Consider the following 14249-nt stretch of genomic DNA (forward strand, 5'->3'; position numbering starts at 1 on the left):
GCCCGGACCCCTCCCCCCCTCCTCCTCCTCGGGCTTGATCTCGTCGGCAGTGGCCTCGAAGAGCCGCATGTGCCTGTACAGTTCTTAGAAGGCTCCTAGAAGGCTCCTAGAAGGCTCCCAGAAGGCTCCTCGAGGAGCCGCGTGTGCCTGTATAGTGCGCACACCGTCCTCTGCCACGCTGTCTCATGCTCGCTCTCTACGGCGACGCGGCGCAAGTGCCGCAGGTTGAGCGCCGCCTAAGGAAGAGAGCGATGCCTCCCGTCCACTTGCGACTCAGAGGCGCACATGCCGCCCGGCGATGCGCCGCCTCGTGCCGCCTGCGCCAGACGTACTGCCAGATGTTTCGCAGCTCGTGCACGCGCCTAATTGATTAGCTAATTGGCCAGTCATTAACTATTAATTAGGCGGCAGATGTCTCGCAACTCGTGCACGCGCAGAGGCTTCATCAGGTAGGCGTCCGCCCCCGAGAGTATGCACCTGGCGACGCGGCGACACTTGTGGAGCGGATTCGGGCCCCGTGGGGGGTGCGGGACCTGCCCTCTTCACACCTCTCGACGAGGTCGATGGACTCGTAGGCGGAGATGAGGACGACAGCGAGCGTCTTCCTAGAAGGTTCTTAAGAAGGTTCCTAGAAGGTTCTTGAGGCGGAGATGAGGACGACAGCGAGCGTCTTCCGGATCTCGCGGATCTGGAGGAGCAGGTCGTAGCCGGACATGCCCTCCATCATCACCTGTTCACAGCTAGAGGTGTGAAGAGACCCTGCCCACAGCAGCCGTCCGACATGCTTTCCATCGTCACGTCGCTGAGGACGAGGTTGATGCTCTTGTCCCTGCGGGTGAGGTAAGGTGAGGTGAGGTACGGTGAGGTGAGGAAAGGTGAGGTACCCTTCTCCGCACACGCAAAGTGGCGGGGCTGGCGGGGCTGGCCTGCGGATGATCGCGATCGCCTCCTCGCCCGAGCTCGCCACGCGCACGTCCTTGTATTTGCACTGCTCGCACAGCAGCAGGATCGACTCGGCCTGGAGGGCGTCGTTGATGAATCGTTAATTAACAGCTCATCAGTCCATTAATGGGATCGACTCGGCCTGGAAGGCGTCGTCCTCGACCACGAGCAGCTATTAATTAACTATTAATTAACTATTAATTAACTATTAATTAATAGGCCTGGAAGGCGTCGTCCTCGACCACGAGCAGCTGGCACAGCTCGGGACCCGGCACCGACAGCTCGCCCGCCGCCTAGACACTTCCTAGACACCTCCTAGACACCTCCTAGACACGATGCACCGGCAGCTCGCCCGCCGCCTGCAACTCCACCTTTGTCCCCTCCACCTCCCGAACCACCTCGTCCTTCTCCTCGGTCTTCTTGCTGCGCAGCTTGCTCTTGAGCGCGGAGTAGCGGCGGTTGCGACGGCGCAGCTCGCCCCGAAGCGCCGCGCACTCCTCGATCCACTTGCTCAGCTCGCCTAGACACTTCCTAGACACTTCCTAGACACTTCCTAGACACTCCTCGATCCACTTGCTCAGCTCGCCCTGCACGACCTCCGCCTGGAGACGCAGCGCCAAAGGCCGCGACACGCCACCGCCGCTGCTGCCCTCCCCGCCGCCGCAGCCGGCGCCGCTGCCCTCGCCACCGCCGCCGCCCTCATCGACACCGCCGCCGCGCTCGCCGCCGCCGCCGCCTCCCCCAGCGCCGCCGCCGCCGCCCTCGTCGCCGCCGCCGAGCGAGGTTACCTGAGGGAAGCCGAGGTGGCGTCACGAGACGCGCGGCGCTTGTTTTTCTTTTTCGCCTGCCTCAGAGCTCCGCAGCAGCGAGCGCGCCAGATCCGCCGCGGCAGCTAGCGACACCTCCGCGCGAGCCGTCGCCTTGGTGGCCTCCACCTCGGCGGCCGCCTCCACCTCTGCCGCCGCCAGCGAAGCCTTGGACGGCTGCTCGGCTCGCGGAGTGCTCGGCAGACTGGACGACTTGGCGCCGGGCGGTTCGGGCTTGCCTCTCGAACCCGGCGTCCACGCGGCGGCGGCGCCTTCCGCCGACGACACGGAGGCGCTGCTGCTCAGTGTCCGGATGGAGACTCCAGATTGAGACGCCGGCGTCGATGTCGTCGACTTTCCAGAGCTGACGGCGGAGGCGTTGGAATTGTTTAGGCTTCCCGGTTTGCCGCTCTTGCCCGGCGACGACGCGCGGTGCTGCCAGCCGCCCCGCCGCATCGGGCTGAGAGTCCGACGAGCTAGAGATTGCGGTAGGCAGGTGAAGCAAGAGAGAGAGCCTTCGCCGCAAAAGAATTCATGGGTTTTTTTCTTCTTTTTCAGATCTGAAAAATGCTCCCTCTCCAAAGTTTCCCTTTATTTCGGAGAGTCAGATGTGTTTTGTTTTCTCTTTTTCAGATCTCCGAACGCCGGCGCAAGGCCCGGGCTCGATCCCTGACTGTTGTACGCCTGATGCAAATGCTCCGCCTGACTCTCCTCTCGCTCCTCTGCGCCCTCGCGGCCGGCCTCAGCGTCGGCACGCCCAGTTTGGCGGCTCGCGCGCCCGCGCGCGCCCCGGCAGCGGCGCTCGTTGACGTCGGAGCCGTGAGCGATGTGTCATCGCTGCTCGCTCTCTTTCCGTGGGACGTCGGCTACGATTCCGCTCGGCCGGTCGCCACCGCCGCCAGCACCTTCGACGGCCACGAGAACGACATCGCTTTCCAGGCGTTTCTCCTCATCGGCTTTCCGTGCGCTGTTACTTGGTTCTTTCTGAAGACGCCCGCGGACTAAACTCGTGTTGCTTGCAAACTCGTGTCAAATTCCTCCACGGCGACGCCCTCCCGCGATGCGTTAACTCCGGCGATGCGCTTCCTCCGCGGCGATGCGCTGCTCCGAGGACTCGAGCGCTTTATGTCGGCAGCCCTTGGCGCGCGCGCCTGCCGCCTGTGGCTGTGCAGCCGCTTTTGCGCATCCATGTACCCATACGCTATGCCCATACGTGTTTGGGTCTGGCCACTTCGATGCCATGAAAGAAAGCTAGACGCCGTGTGCACGCAAAAAACGTAGTAAATGTGTGGACACACCGCCGCCGCGCCGGTCAACTCCCGCCGCCGCTCGCTGAGGTGGCCGCCACCCGCACAACGACCTCCCGAAGCAGCTTGCGCCCGCTGCGCCCCGCCGCCGAGGAGACAATCGCGTTGCCCGAGGAGATCCACACGCGGCGTGCAAGCGAGGGCAGCTCTGGCGAGCGGAGGGACAGCTGCAGCGAGATGTCGGACTCGAGCTGCCACGCTCCAGACTCCTCGCCCCAGCGGAGCACGTTCTCGCCCTCGATCCGCACGCTCTCGCTTATCCGCTCGCCAACACGCACGCGGCCGCGAATGATCCGCACGGTGAGCGAGCGCGCGTCGCTCCGCTCGACCACCATCTCCAGCAGAGGCTGAACCGTGAGGGAGAAGAAGCTTAGCGGCTCGAGCTCGCAGGCAAAGCCGCCGCCTTCCATCGGCGTGGCTGACGCCGGGTGTAGCAGCGTCACATCGGACCGCGGCGAGCGGAGGAAAGCATCGATGCCGTCGTCCAGGCCAGTCTCCACGACGCGGCTCCGGCCCGAGAGCTCGACGCGGCCCTGCTGCGGAGGCGGCTCTGCGGTGGCAGCGGCGGCGGCGGCGGCGATCGGCCTCTCGATGCGTGGGCGCGTCGAGGGGAGCAGACAGGGCGCGATGAGCAGGACGTGCAGCATGCACATCGAGGGCTGTGAAGCCCAGGGCTCGCACCTCAGCCTCTCACAGCGCACGGCGGCGCGCGAATATAGTCAGAGGCTGCGCAGGCCGTCTCGTTTGCAGAAAAAACGGTGATCCCACAACATGTGACAAAAGCTGCGCCGCCTCGCGCGCAAAGTCGCGCGCGGCAGCGTCGACCGCACGGCCTACTCGCCCAAGTACTCGCTCTCTTTTATGTCCCACCATGCAGAGCGCATCTCTCTCTCTGTTGTGCGAGGCGTGAACCGCGCCATTCGCTCTCACCTGGCAACCCTGTCTGCACGTCTCGCGCGCGCGTGAACAGGGCTCCAGGCCCCAAATGACGTGTGAGTGTTAGAGTTGTTTGGTATTGCTAAAAATCTCTCTCTCAACATGTGCCAAAACGGCGGCTCCGGCCGCGGCACCTCTCGATGGGTTCCACTTTCTACGCTTCCACTTTCTACGCACACCCACACGCACAGGGGCCGAGAGTGGGGGTCTCACGTATAGATCACATACCAACAAGATCTCATACCCTCTCACGAGACACAGGCCCTAACCGCAAACACCGGGGAAGGGGCGCTTGGGAGCGGGGGCGGGGGCATGGGCGGGGGCGGGGGCGGCGGCGGCGGGGTCGTCATCATCAGCCGCCTGGCGTAGTACGAACCTCGACATTCCGCGCAAGTTCCTGGATGCACGGAGGTCGCAGCGACCTGCTGACGAGGCGATCAAAGTCGATGCTCGCAAGAACGGACGGTCGCGCCAAGCGGTGCTCGCGTAGCTCTGACTGACGCGCTGAGCAACGAACGCTGAGCAACGAACGCTTCCAACTTTGGAGGACGGACGAAACTTCCTTGATGTAGCCATATTGTGGCGCATTTTTTTCTTTTTTGGCGACAGAAGATTACTCGTACATTCTCGGCCTGGCTGACCGTCGGCCTCGCTGCCTCGCTTCTGCAGCAAAACACAGCTAAAGGCGGTGTCGCACGAGTACGATGACAGAGTCCCCCAGGCTGACCTCGGACGAAGCCGCCAAGACCCTCCTCGACCTGCCTGAGGACCTCCTCGCGCTCGTTATCGCGAACGTCGGCCTGGGCTCCATCCAGGTAGCCGCCTGCTCCCTCCTCGCGACCGCCCGCTTCTTTTCCGGTGCCGGGCAAAACGCGCTGAGGAGTGGCTCCCGCCTCTGCTGCGCCGCGGCTCTCGGCTGCTCGCCTGCTGAGGTGGAGTCTGTCTGTGGATCATCGGCAGACAGTCCGTGCTCTTTCAGCTGGCTGCGCGACACCGCCTTTGTTGCCAAGACGCACTCCACTGCGCGCTCCATCGCCGCGACAAACCACACACTGGTCGCATTTGGCGGCCAGCTGCTCGCGTTTGGCGGCAACGAGGCCGGCCAGGTCTACAGCCCGAGCCCACTCCCAGACCAGCAACAATGTCGACAGTTTTTAGCTGTTGCCTTCGCAGTGTAGCTGTTGCCTTTCTCAGTCCCGGAGCCACTAGCACTCCGTCGCTGTCTCATCCAGCCTCCCGATCCCCCACCCAAACCGCAGGTCGGCACTGGACACGTGTCTGCCTTCACCTCGACCATCTGCGGGCCGATGCAGACGTTCGATGCCACCGCGTTCGTGGCGCGGCAGCAGCGGCTCGTCGACGGAGTCGACACGTCGCTCCTCGCGGCGGTCGCGCTGCCCGCGGCTGGCGACGTCTCTGCTGGCCGAACGCACTCGCTGGCGCTCACCCTGCAGGGGGAGGTCTACGCTTGGGGTAGCAACGTGCACGGCCAGCTGGGCCTGCCAGTCGCGCAGACTCCGTCGCCCGCGCGTACTTCGTCTCCATCCCCGTTGTCTTTGAGTAGGCCTTGCGGCCGAGAAGCCTCACCCACAGCCGCGCCTGCTCTGTCTGACCAGCGCCGTGGAGGCGGCGTTGGAGGCCGAGGAGGCGGCAGCGGAGCCGGCAGAGGCGGAGGCGGCAGAGGGGCTGGCGGCAGAGGCGGAGGCGCAGCGGAGGGGGCGCGCGAGCGGCGCGACCTGCCCATGGGCGCTCCGTCAGCCGGTTGGGGGTTGAGCACTTGCCTAGACAGTTCCTAGACACTACCTAGACACTTCCTAGGCGCTCCGTCAGCTGGTTGGGTCGAGCGCGATAGTGGTGCAAGTTGCGGCGGGCCACTTGCATTCGGTCTTCCTGCTCCGGACGGGCGCTGTATATTGCTGCGGCGCCGGCAGCGCAGGCGAGCGGTTGGCGACGGGGACGAGGGTGCAGATGGGAGGGCACCTGAGACGCTCCGAGATTGCGCGAGATCAGGCGAGCTGGGTGACGGGCGGCTCTCCGACTCGGCGACGCCGCGGCGAGCGCTCCTCGACCTGCCTGCGCGGGCGGTGGCGGCGGGCGGCTTCCACACTCTCGCCCTCGGGGAGGACCGGGCGGTCTACGGCTGGGGGTTGAGCACTTGCCTTGGACAGCTCCTGGACGCTTCCTAGACACTTCCTAGGCGGTCTACGGCTGGGGGTCGGCGGCGTGCGGCCAGCTAGGGCGGTGGCGGCCGCACGAGGCGTTCCGCCCCCTCCCCACTCTCGTCGCGGCGGTCTCGTCAGCAGAGGCTTTCCCTTGCCCAGCACGCCGCGGGGGGCTGCCCAAGATAGCGGCGGTCTGCGCAGGCGCGCACCACTCGCTCGTCTCCCCATCTCTCCCCATCTCTCCCCATCTCTCCCCACCTCTCCCCACCTCTCCCCACCTCTCCCATATCTCCCCCATCTCTCCCCATCTCTCCCCCATATCTCCCCCATATCTCCCCATATCTCCGCAGGCGCGCACCACTCGCTCCTCCTCACCCAGAACGGCGCCGTCTGGTCGTGCGGGAAGGGGACTGCCGGCGCGCTGGGGCACGGCGGGCGGGCAGACAGCGCCGCGCCGCGCGCAATTTCAGCGCTCAAGGGTTTGCGGGTGGTCGCGATGGCGGCGGGGCAGGCGCAGTCTGCGTTCGTGGTGCGGACATTGACGTGTCCCGGACATGTCGTGGACGTGTCGTGGCGTCCGACAGGCGCACTCCGCGTTTGTGAGCGAAGACGGCGCCCTCTTCACCTGCGGCGCGTGTGCCAACGGACGGCTAGGCACACAGCACCCGCCATGTCCATGCCTCCCCGTATCTCCCCCACATCTCCCCCATATCTTCCCCATATCTCCCCCATATCTCCCCTTCCCCACATCTCCCCACATCTCCCCACATCTCCCACCCTCGAGATCCTCCTCCGCAATGTCCTGGACACGTCCTGCAGGAGTCCACGCCACGCATCCGCCGACGGTGAGCGAGGGAGGCGCCCGGTCGGCTGCCGACGCCGTCACATCTCCCCATATCTCCCCCATATCTGTCCATCTCTCCCTAGGCGCCCGGTCGGTTGCCGACGCCGCGACGAGTGCACCGCGCCGCATGTGCCCGCGCCTTTGCTCTCACTCTCACTCTCACTCTCTCTCTCTCTCTCTCTCTCTCTCTCTCTCTCTCTCTCTCTCTCTCTCTCTCTCTCTCTCTCTCTCTCTCTGGCTCTCCCCCCCCCCCCCCCTCCTCTGTGCCCGCGCCCTTGCGCGCGTGGGCCTTTCCGGTGAGCCTCCCGTGAGGTCGGGAGCTCCGTAGGTGCTGCCCCCTCCGAGATCAGACCTCCCCACCTCTCCCCATCTCTCCCCACCTCTCCCCACCTCTCCCCACCTCTCCCCACCTCTCCCCACCTCTCCCCACCTCTCCCCACCTCTCCCCACCTCTCCCCACCTCTCCCCATCTCTCCGTAGGTGCCCCCTCCCTGCGCGCGTGCTGCTGCCGGAGGGGGTCTGCGCTGCCCAGGCGAGCTGCGAGCCTCCCTCGGGCCACTCCGGCGGCGAGCGAGCTTGCCTTCTCAGATTGCCCTCTCAGAGCTTCGGTTGGAGCCCTCCCCGCAGGTGGCCGCCGGCATCGACCACACCGTCGTGAGGTCGCGTGACGGCCGCATCCTCACCTTTGGGAGGGGGCAGGCCATGTCTCCCCACATCTCCCCACATCTCCCCACATCTCCCCACATCTCCCCACATCTCCCCATATCTCCCTCGCATCCTCACGCTCGGGGGCCACATCTCCCACCTTAGGCGGGGCAGCTCGGCACCGGGGACCGCAAGGACCGCGCCGCTGCCTTTGAGCTGCCCATGCCGCCGCCCGCCGCCGCCGAGGACGCCGAGGACGCCGCCACCGCCGCCACCGCCGCGCTGTCCGCGCCGCGCGACGAGGAGGACGCCGCCACGCCGGCAGGTTGCTCTCGAGGCCCGGGCGGCGCTCGCGCGCGGGGGGGAGGAGGCGTGGAGAGCGGCTCGGCTCCGCAGCCCACTTGCCGCGTCTGCTCGCGCTGGTAGCTCGGTAGGGCATGCTCTAGCTTGGTAGCATGCTCTCCTAGAGTCGCGGCACGCGGGGGTGTGCGTGGGACCGCGACCGGGAGAGCGAGAGGAGCCGCGCACCCGCAGCCGGCCGCGGGACCCGTGTGGCGTGTGGGCGCCGGGGGACGGTCGGCGGCTGAACCTGGGTCTCGATGTGTGTTGCCCATCGCATATTAATCGCCCCTTGGCACGCAGCAAAAAAATGGCAGACATCATATCGGCATGTGCTCGCGCGCATGTGAGCCATGAGCATGCCGCCCATCGGCCCCGGCTGCATAGTACACCCTCGAGCGACTCTCGTCTCTCCGCCTCCGCCATCCCCCCCCTCCTCCTCCCGCCCAGCCCATCGGCTTGGGGGTGGGGTGAGGGGAGCCATGCACACAAGGAGCGCCGGCGCCGTGGCTGCGCCATATCCCCCGTCCCTCTCCTCCTCCGCGGCGTCTAGTTCTCGGCGGCGGGCTCGGGGCTCGGCGCGTCGGCGTCCGCCTCGTTGGCCGGCTCGTCGACGAAGACCGACTCGAGCCCAAAGATGACGTCCTGCGCCGCCTCCTCGCGCGCCTACAAAAGAAACACAAACGATAAAAAAGAAAAAGATCGCCGTCCTGCGCCGCCGCCTCGCGCGCCTTGCGCTCCGCCTCCAGCCTCTCCTGGTACTTGGCCGCCGTCGCCTCGGCCTCCTCGAACACCTTCTCGCGCTTCTTGAGCATGTCTCCCGGCTCGGACTCGAGCGTCTTGGTCGACAGGGCGACGCGCCCCTTAGACTTGTCCTGAGAGATGACCATGCACTTGATCGGCGCGCCTACAGGCAGGCAAGTGGGATCTGCAAGGCAGGCAAGTGGGATCTGCAGGCAGGCAAGTGGGATCTGCAGGCAGGCAAGTGGGATCTGCAGGCAGGCAAGTGGGATCTGCAGGCAGGCAAGTGGGATCTGCAGGCAGGCAAGTGGGATCTGCAGGCAGGCAAGTGGGATCTGCAGGCAGGCAAGTGGGATCTGTAGGCAGGCAAGTGGGATCTGCAGGCAGGCAAGTGGGATCTGCAGGCAGGCAAGTGGGATCTGCAGGCAGGCAAGTGGGATCTGCAGGCAGGCAAGTGGGACCTGCAGGCAGGCAAGTGGGATCTGCAGGCAGGCAAGTGGGATCTGCAGGCAGGCAAGTGGGATCTGCAGGCAGGCAAGTGGGATCTGCAGGCAGGCAAGTGGGATCTGCAGGCAGGCAAGTGGGAGGGATCTGCAGGCAGGCAAGTGGGATCTGCAGGCAGGCAAGTGGGATCTGGAGGCAGGCAAGTGGGATCTGCAGGCAGCCGCACGCACTCGGAGCAGACATCGAGTGGCCGGGCAGGCGCATCTCGTTGGCTCTTGGGGGCTCCCCCCCCCCCCCCCTCCCCCCCCTTCTCACCGAGCGGCAGCACCGACGCGACGTCCGAGATGTGGTCGCACGAGATCTGAGAGATGTGCAGCAGGCCAGACATGCCCCCCAGGTCGACGAAGGCGCCGTAGGGCTTGACGGCGGTCACGACGCCGGCGAGGACGGAGCCGACGTTGAGGTTGTTGATCGTCTGGTCGACCATCGCCTGAGATGGGGAGAGATGGGGAGAGATGGGGAGAGATGGGGAGAGATGGGGAGAGATGGGGAGAGATGGGGAGAGATGGGGATGTGGGGGGATGTGGGGAGATGTGGGGAGAGGTGGGGAGAGGCGGGGAGAGGTGGGGAGAGGTGGGGAGAGGTGGGGAGATGTGGGGAGATGTGTTGATCGTCTGGTCGACCATCGCATGCGAGCAGCACGCCGCCCCCTCGCATCAGATCTCCCCATATCTCCCCATATCTCGCCGCCCCTCGCATCAGATCGGCCTCTCTTCTCTCGTCTGGTCCCCGCCACGAGGGGCAGGACCAAAGCCCCCCCCCCCCCCCCGCCGCCGCCGCCTCTCCCTCCGTCTCTCCCCCCGCCTCTCCCTCCGCCTCTCCCTCCGTCTCTCCCTCCGCCCCAAACGGCGGCGTGCGGCGTGAACCCGCCGGCCGTATCTCCGCCGCACCACCCGCCGCAAGCACTCGGGCTGCCCTCTCGCCACTCCCTCTCGCCACTCCCTCTCGCCACTCCCTCTACCTCTCGCCACTCCCTCTCGCCTTGCGGTGCGACACCACCAGCCGGTTGTTTTCGCGGTCGACGTCGAGGAACTTGACCTTGAGCGGCTGCCCGACGAGCTCCTGTGGGGGAGATGTGGGGGAGATGTGGGGGAGATGTGGGGGAGATGTGACCTTGCGAGGCTGCCCGACGAAAAGGCCGCTTTGGGCGGGTTCTGGCCGGGCAAGTAGTGCGAGATATGGGGAGAGATGGGGAGAGATGGAGAGAGATGGGGAGAGATGGGGAGAGATGGGGAGAGATGGGGAGAGATGGAGAGAGATGGGGAGAGATGGGGAGAGATGGGGAGAGATGGAGAGAGATGGGGAGAGATGGGGAGAGGTGGGGAGAGGTGGGGAGAGATGGGGGAGAGGCTGCCTCGGGCGGGTTCTGGCCGGGCAAGTAGTGCGAGCCGGGCAGGAAGGCGCGCAGCCCCTCAACCTACAGCGTGGCGGGATGGAGGAGGGGGTGAGGGGGGGCGGCGGGTTTGGCGGTGGCGGGCATCGGGCTGTGGGGCAGGACGCGAATAGAGTCACAGGATGTGCACGCCACGCGGCTGCACGCCACGCGGCTCCCCGTGAGGAGGGGCTCGCAACCACACTCCCTCTCCCGTCTCTTGCCGACCGCTGGCACACACTCACACACACACTCACCGTCACTATCGCCCCGCCGCGGTTCACGGCGGCGACGGTGCCCTCGACGGCCTTGTCCGCGGCCATCATCTCCGAGACCTGGTCCCACGCCTGCGGTGCAGCGGGGACACCCTCAGCCTCCTCTGCTCCTTTCCCCGCGTGCCCCCCCCCCCCCCTCCTCCTCCAAAACCCTGCCCCCTGCGCCGGTTGCGCCGGCCCCTCAGCCCCCCCCGCGCGCGCGCGCGCGCCCTTCGTCCCGTTGGCACCCCCACCACACCCCCACCAGCGCGCGGGGAGGGAGGCGGCCGCGCCTGGACAGTCAGGATCTTCCGGCGCGAGAGCAGCTGCTGCCCGTTCTCGTCCTCGCGAGACACGATCAGGAACTCATACGACGCGCCGAGGTCAAAGACGTCCTCGGGCCGCATGGGCTTCTCGAGGGCGGCCTCGCCGATGGGGCAGTAGGCGGAGGACTTGACGCCGATGTCAATCAGCACGCCGTTGGGCTCGAACCCGAGCACCGTCCCCGTCACCGAGTCGCCCCGCGAGAAGGAGGCGATGTCGCCCACGCCCGCCTCGAGGTCCGCGTATGAGATGGCGTCCTCCTGCGGCGCCCAGCCGCCCTCGGGCTCGTACGCGACGCCGTAGCGCGAGCGCATCCGCTCGAGCTTCGACATGCGCCCCGGCACCGCGATCGGCGGGTCGGTCGTCATGACCGCCCGCGCAACGCCGCCACGGCTGCCGACCGCCGGCAGCCGCGCGCATCGCTCAGCGCCCGCCGCGGCGACCGCTGCGGCGGCGGCCAGCTCGGGCAGCACGCCGGTGGAGCAGACGGGGGGCGGGTGCGCAGCCGGCGACCAGGCCAGCACGTGCGTGGTCAACAACATGAGAGCCGCGATCCTGGAGCTGAGATCTCTCCCAGCGCCGCACGATTTCTCGGAATTTTCCCGGTTTCTTTTCGAGAGCGTCAGAGGTTGCTACCTACCTAGAGGTTGTTTGTTGTGCCGTTGTTTGTTTCTCTTGGCACCTTGGAGTGCTGGGGGGGGCGACAGGGAGGATGTGGCCCTGAGTTATGTGTACGCCGACTCAGGGTGTGTGGCAGCCATGCCATCATCTTGGGTTAGTCCATGCATCCCAGGATGCAATGTGGCATCTGAGGATGCGCAATGCATCAGGAACATGAGCGCGTTGTCGGATTTCCCCCCTATTTTTCGATCGACACTCAAGTGTCCGAGTTTTTTTGCCGAACCCGAAGCCGAAATAAAAACCAGTCTTACACATACAACCGATCGTCCATAGTGTAGTAAAGTCAGCACATTAGCACAAGGGCTAAGTGCCCCCCACCATCATTCACTGGCTCCCAGTTCAATCACCATCAGTAGTATTCCACAGACGACAGAGTAAATAGTCACATCACACTTACATAGCATAGCAGCTGAGATTAGCATAGATTCAGAGTCTCCACTCCACAACTTTGATCCAAGGGCTGCCTCACACGCCGCTCAAGTCTTTATAATTTAACTTGCATTTTAATCATTAAATGCCAAGCATCTTGGTCGTCTTGGAGGATGCGCGAAGCATCTTCAGATGATTCGAGCATCCCAGGATGCTCCGGCATCTTAGAGTTGAAAAAAACATCTCGAGAGATGCTCGAGCATAGGCAAGACACTCCTGCTCCCTCCCTCGTCTCGCCCTGCGCGTCTGCTCCGCCTCCACATCGTCTGCCCTGTGTCGTCTGGCGACGGGTCCTCCATAGTCGGTTGAGGTCGCCGCCCTCCTCGTGCCTCTTCCCAACGTTCCCTCGGCGGCCGATGCCGTCTGCTCCGACTCCGCCGTCCCAGGGTCTGCCCTGCTCTCGTCTGCGCTAGTTTCTGCTTCGTCCTCACTGGTGTCCCGCCTCTTCTTTCTCCTCTTCTTGTATGCTTTGTACATTGCGTCGATTCCTTTTCGCGTGAGCACCAGCTCTAAGCCCGCCCAGCAGCTGAACCGCTCCCTAAGTCGAAGGAGCATCATCAGTCTCCCCCACTTCGCTCGCTGCCGACTGTCTCCGCTCCCTCCCGCTTGGGCCGCCGTCGCGGCCCTCGTTCGTCCCACTGGCTGTTGGCCTGTTCCCACCGGCACGTTACCTCCATTATTCCTCCTCCTCTGCGACTCCCTCAAGGCTGGCCGGGCCTCCTTCCACCCAGCGTGCAGCGAAGAGCTTCCCCTCCAGTGCTCAAACTTTACCGGTATGGGAGTTTTTGGGTAATCAAACCCAAGGCCTGCACTAATCAAAAAGTGGTACGGGATACCCCAGTTGCCACGGAAATCAAAGCGAGTCGGAGTGTGCCTTCTTGGCAAAATCGGCAAAATCGGCAAAATACCTGGAAAAACCCCGGGTATCTATACCCGCGGGTTAAACCCGCACTTTTGCATGGTTTCGCCCCCGGGACCACACCGACAGCCCGCGCTACAACTAATGAAAACCCCGCATACCACTTTCGCAGACCACTTTCTTTCGCATACCACTCCAAAACTTTAAATCAAAATATCCACCAAATACCGGTCTCATACCGGTCGGTAAAGTTTGAGCACTGACCACTGTATATAATCCCCTCAGCCACTCGTCACTCGATGACGATGTGTTCCTCTCTCTTCATTTTACGGGGAGCGGACCGTGAGTTGAGGAAATCGGGGGACGCGACCCACTTCGCCACAGACGGTCCCGCGCCTCGCCGCTATGTTTGCGGCACGCCCCGTACCGTCCGCTGTGCCGCGTTTTTTGTCCGGAGTGAAAAGTCCAACGCGCTCGTCGGTGGCGGCTTCCCCCAACCTGCGCCGCGCTCGGCGAACCTCGACAGCGCTTTCGGTGGCATGCAGCTCTTTGCGACAGAAGCCTGGAGAGCAGCTCCTCTGCTGCTCACACGCTCTGCACAGTTGGCACAGCCTACTGTGCGGCTGCCACAGCTGTTGACAGCGATGGGCTCGCCCTCACTGGCCCTCAGTCACTTGTGCTGCGGCTTGTGTGAGCGACACTGCTCGGCGAACTGCCGGCACAAACCACGCTACCAGCGCTTGGTCACATCGGCCCCGAGGTCAGATCCTTCTACTCTGTTGATGACAAGACTTGTCTACTGGCTGGAGCCGAGCAGGAGGGCCCAGCGCACAACCCCTGGTCAACTCAGGGTCCACAGCACACCCTCTATTATGCGCGCCGTAGGCCTCATCATCGTCCATGTGGAGATTGAGTGTGGGGATTTTGTGTACTCTGCTCACGTATACCCGTGTGTCACAGACGTGATATGCTCCCGGCGGACCGTGAGAAGTCCTACCGGCTCGATTCTTCACAGCAACCAAGTGTCGGGCCGGCGCCGCGTGGTCCTCGCGCGCCCAAGCTGCAAGAGCCAGCGAGGGAGAGCTCCCCCCCGTCAACAGCTGT

At 64.7% G+C, this 14249-nt stretch overlaps 4 protein-coding genes across 4 annotated transcripts; 1 reads left to right on the forward strand and 3 right to left on the reverse strand.

Annotated features, from left to right (window-relative positions):
- Positions 1-1751: 1751 nt before the first annotated feature.
- Positions 1752-2204, reverse strand: EMIHUDRAFT_221225 (hypothetical protein; the record flags this gene model as incomplete). Its single annotated transcript, XM_005756782.1, has 1 exon — positions 1752-2204. The coding sequence occupies one exon, from the start codon at positions 2202-2204 to the stop codon at positions 1752-1754; it is 453 nt and encodes a 150-aa protein (XP_005756839.1).
- Positions 2205-2813: 609 nt separating this feature from the next.
- EMIHUDRAFT_221227 (hypothetical protein) lies at positions 2814-3702 on the reverse strand (the record flags this gene model as incomplete). The annotated part of the gene is made up of 3 exons (XM_005756783.1): positions 2814-2906; positions 3097-3588; positions 3694-3702. The coding sequence occupies 3 exons, from the start codon at positions 3700-3702 to the stop codon at positions 2814-2816; spliced, it is 594 nt and encodes a 197-aa protein (XP_005756840.1).
- A 993-nt stretch (positions 3703-4695) lies between these two features.
- On the forward strand, positions 4696-7002 carry EMIHUDRAFT_221228 (hypothetical protein; the record flags this gene model as incomplete). Its single annotated transcript, XM_005756784.1, has 7 exons — positions 4696-5097; positions 5251-5496; positions 5810-5934; positions 5997-6123; positions 6189-6344; positions 6533-6640; positions 6973-7002. 7 exons carry the CDS (start codon positions 4696-4698, stop codon positions 7000-7002), a joined length of 1194 nt encoding a protein of 397 aa, XP_005756841.1.
- Positions 7003-8301: 1299 nt separating this feature from the next.
- On the reverse strand, positions 8302-11490 carry EMIHUDRAFT_69198 (hypothetical protein; the record flags this gene model as incomplete). The annotated part of the gene is made up of 6 exons (XM_005756785.1): positions 8302-8888; positions 9482-9641; positions 10133-10137; positions 10198-10339; positions 10850-10945; positions 11152-11490. The coding sequence occupies 6 exons, from the start codon at positions 11488-11490 to the stop codon at positions 8302-8304; spliced, it is 1329 nt and encodes a 442-aa protein (XP_005756842.1).
- Between the last annotated feature and the right edge of the window lie 2759 nt (positions 11491-14249).

This window comes from Emiliania huxleyi (genome assembly GCF_000372725.1).
Source record: "Emiliania huxleyi CCMP1516 unplaced genomic scaffold EMIHUscaffold_95, whole genome shotgun sequence".
In the NCBI taxonomy this organism is placed as follows: Eukaryota; Haptophyta; order Isochrysidales; family Noelaerhabdaceae; genus Emiliania; species Emiliania huxleyi.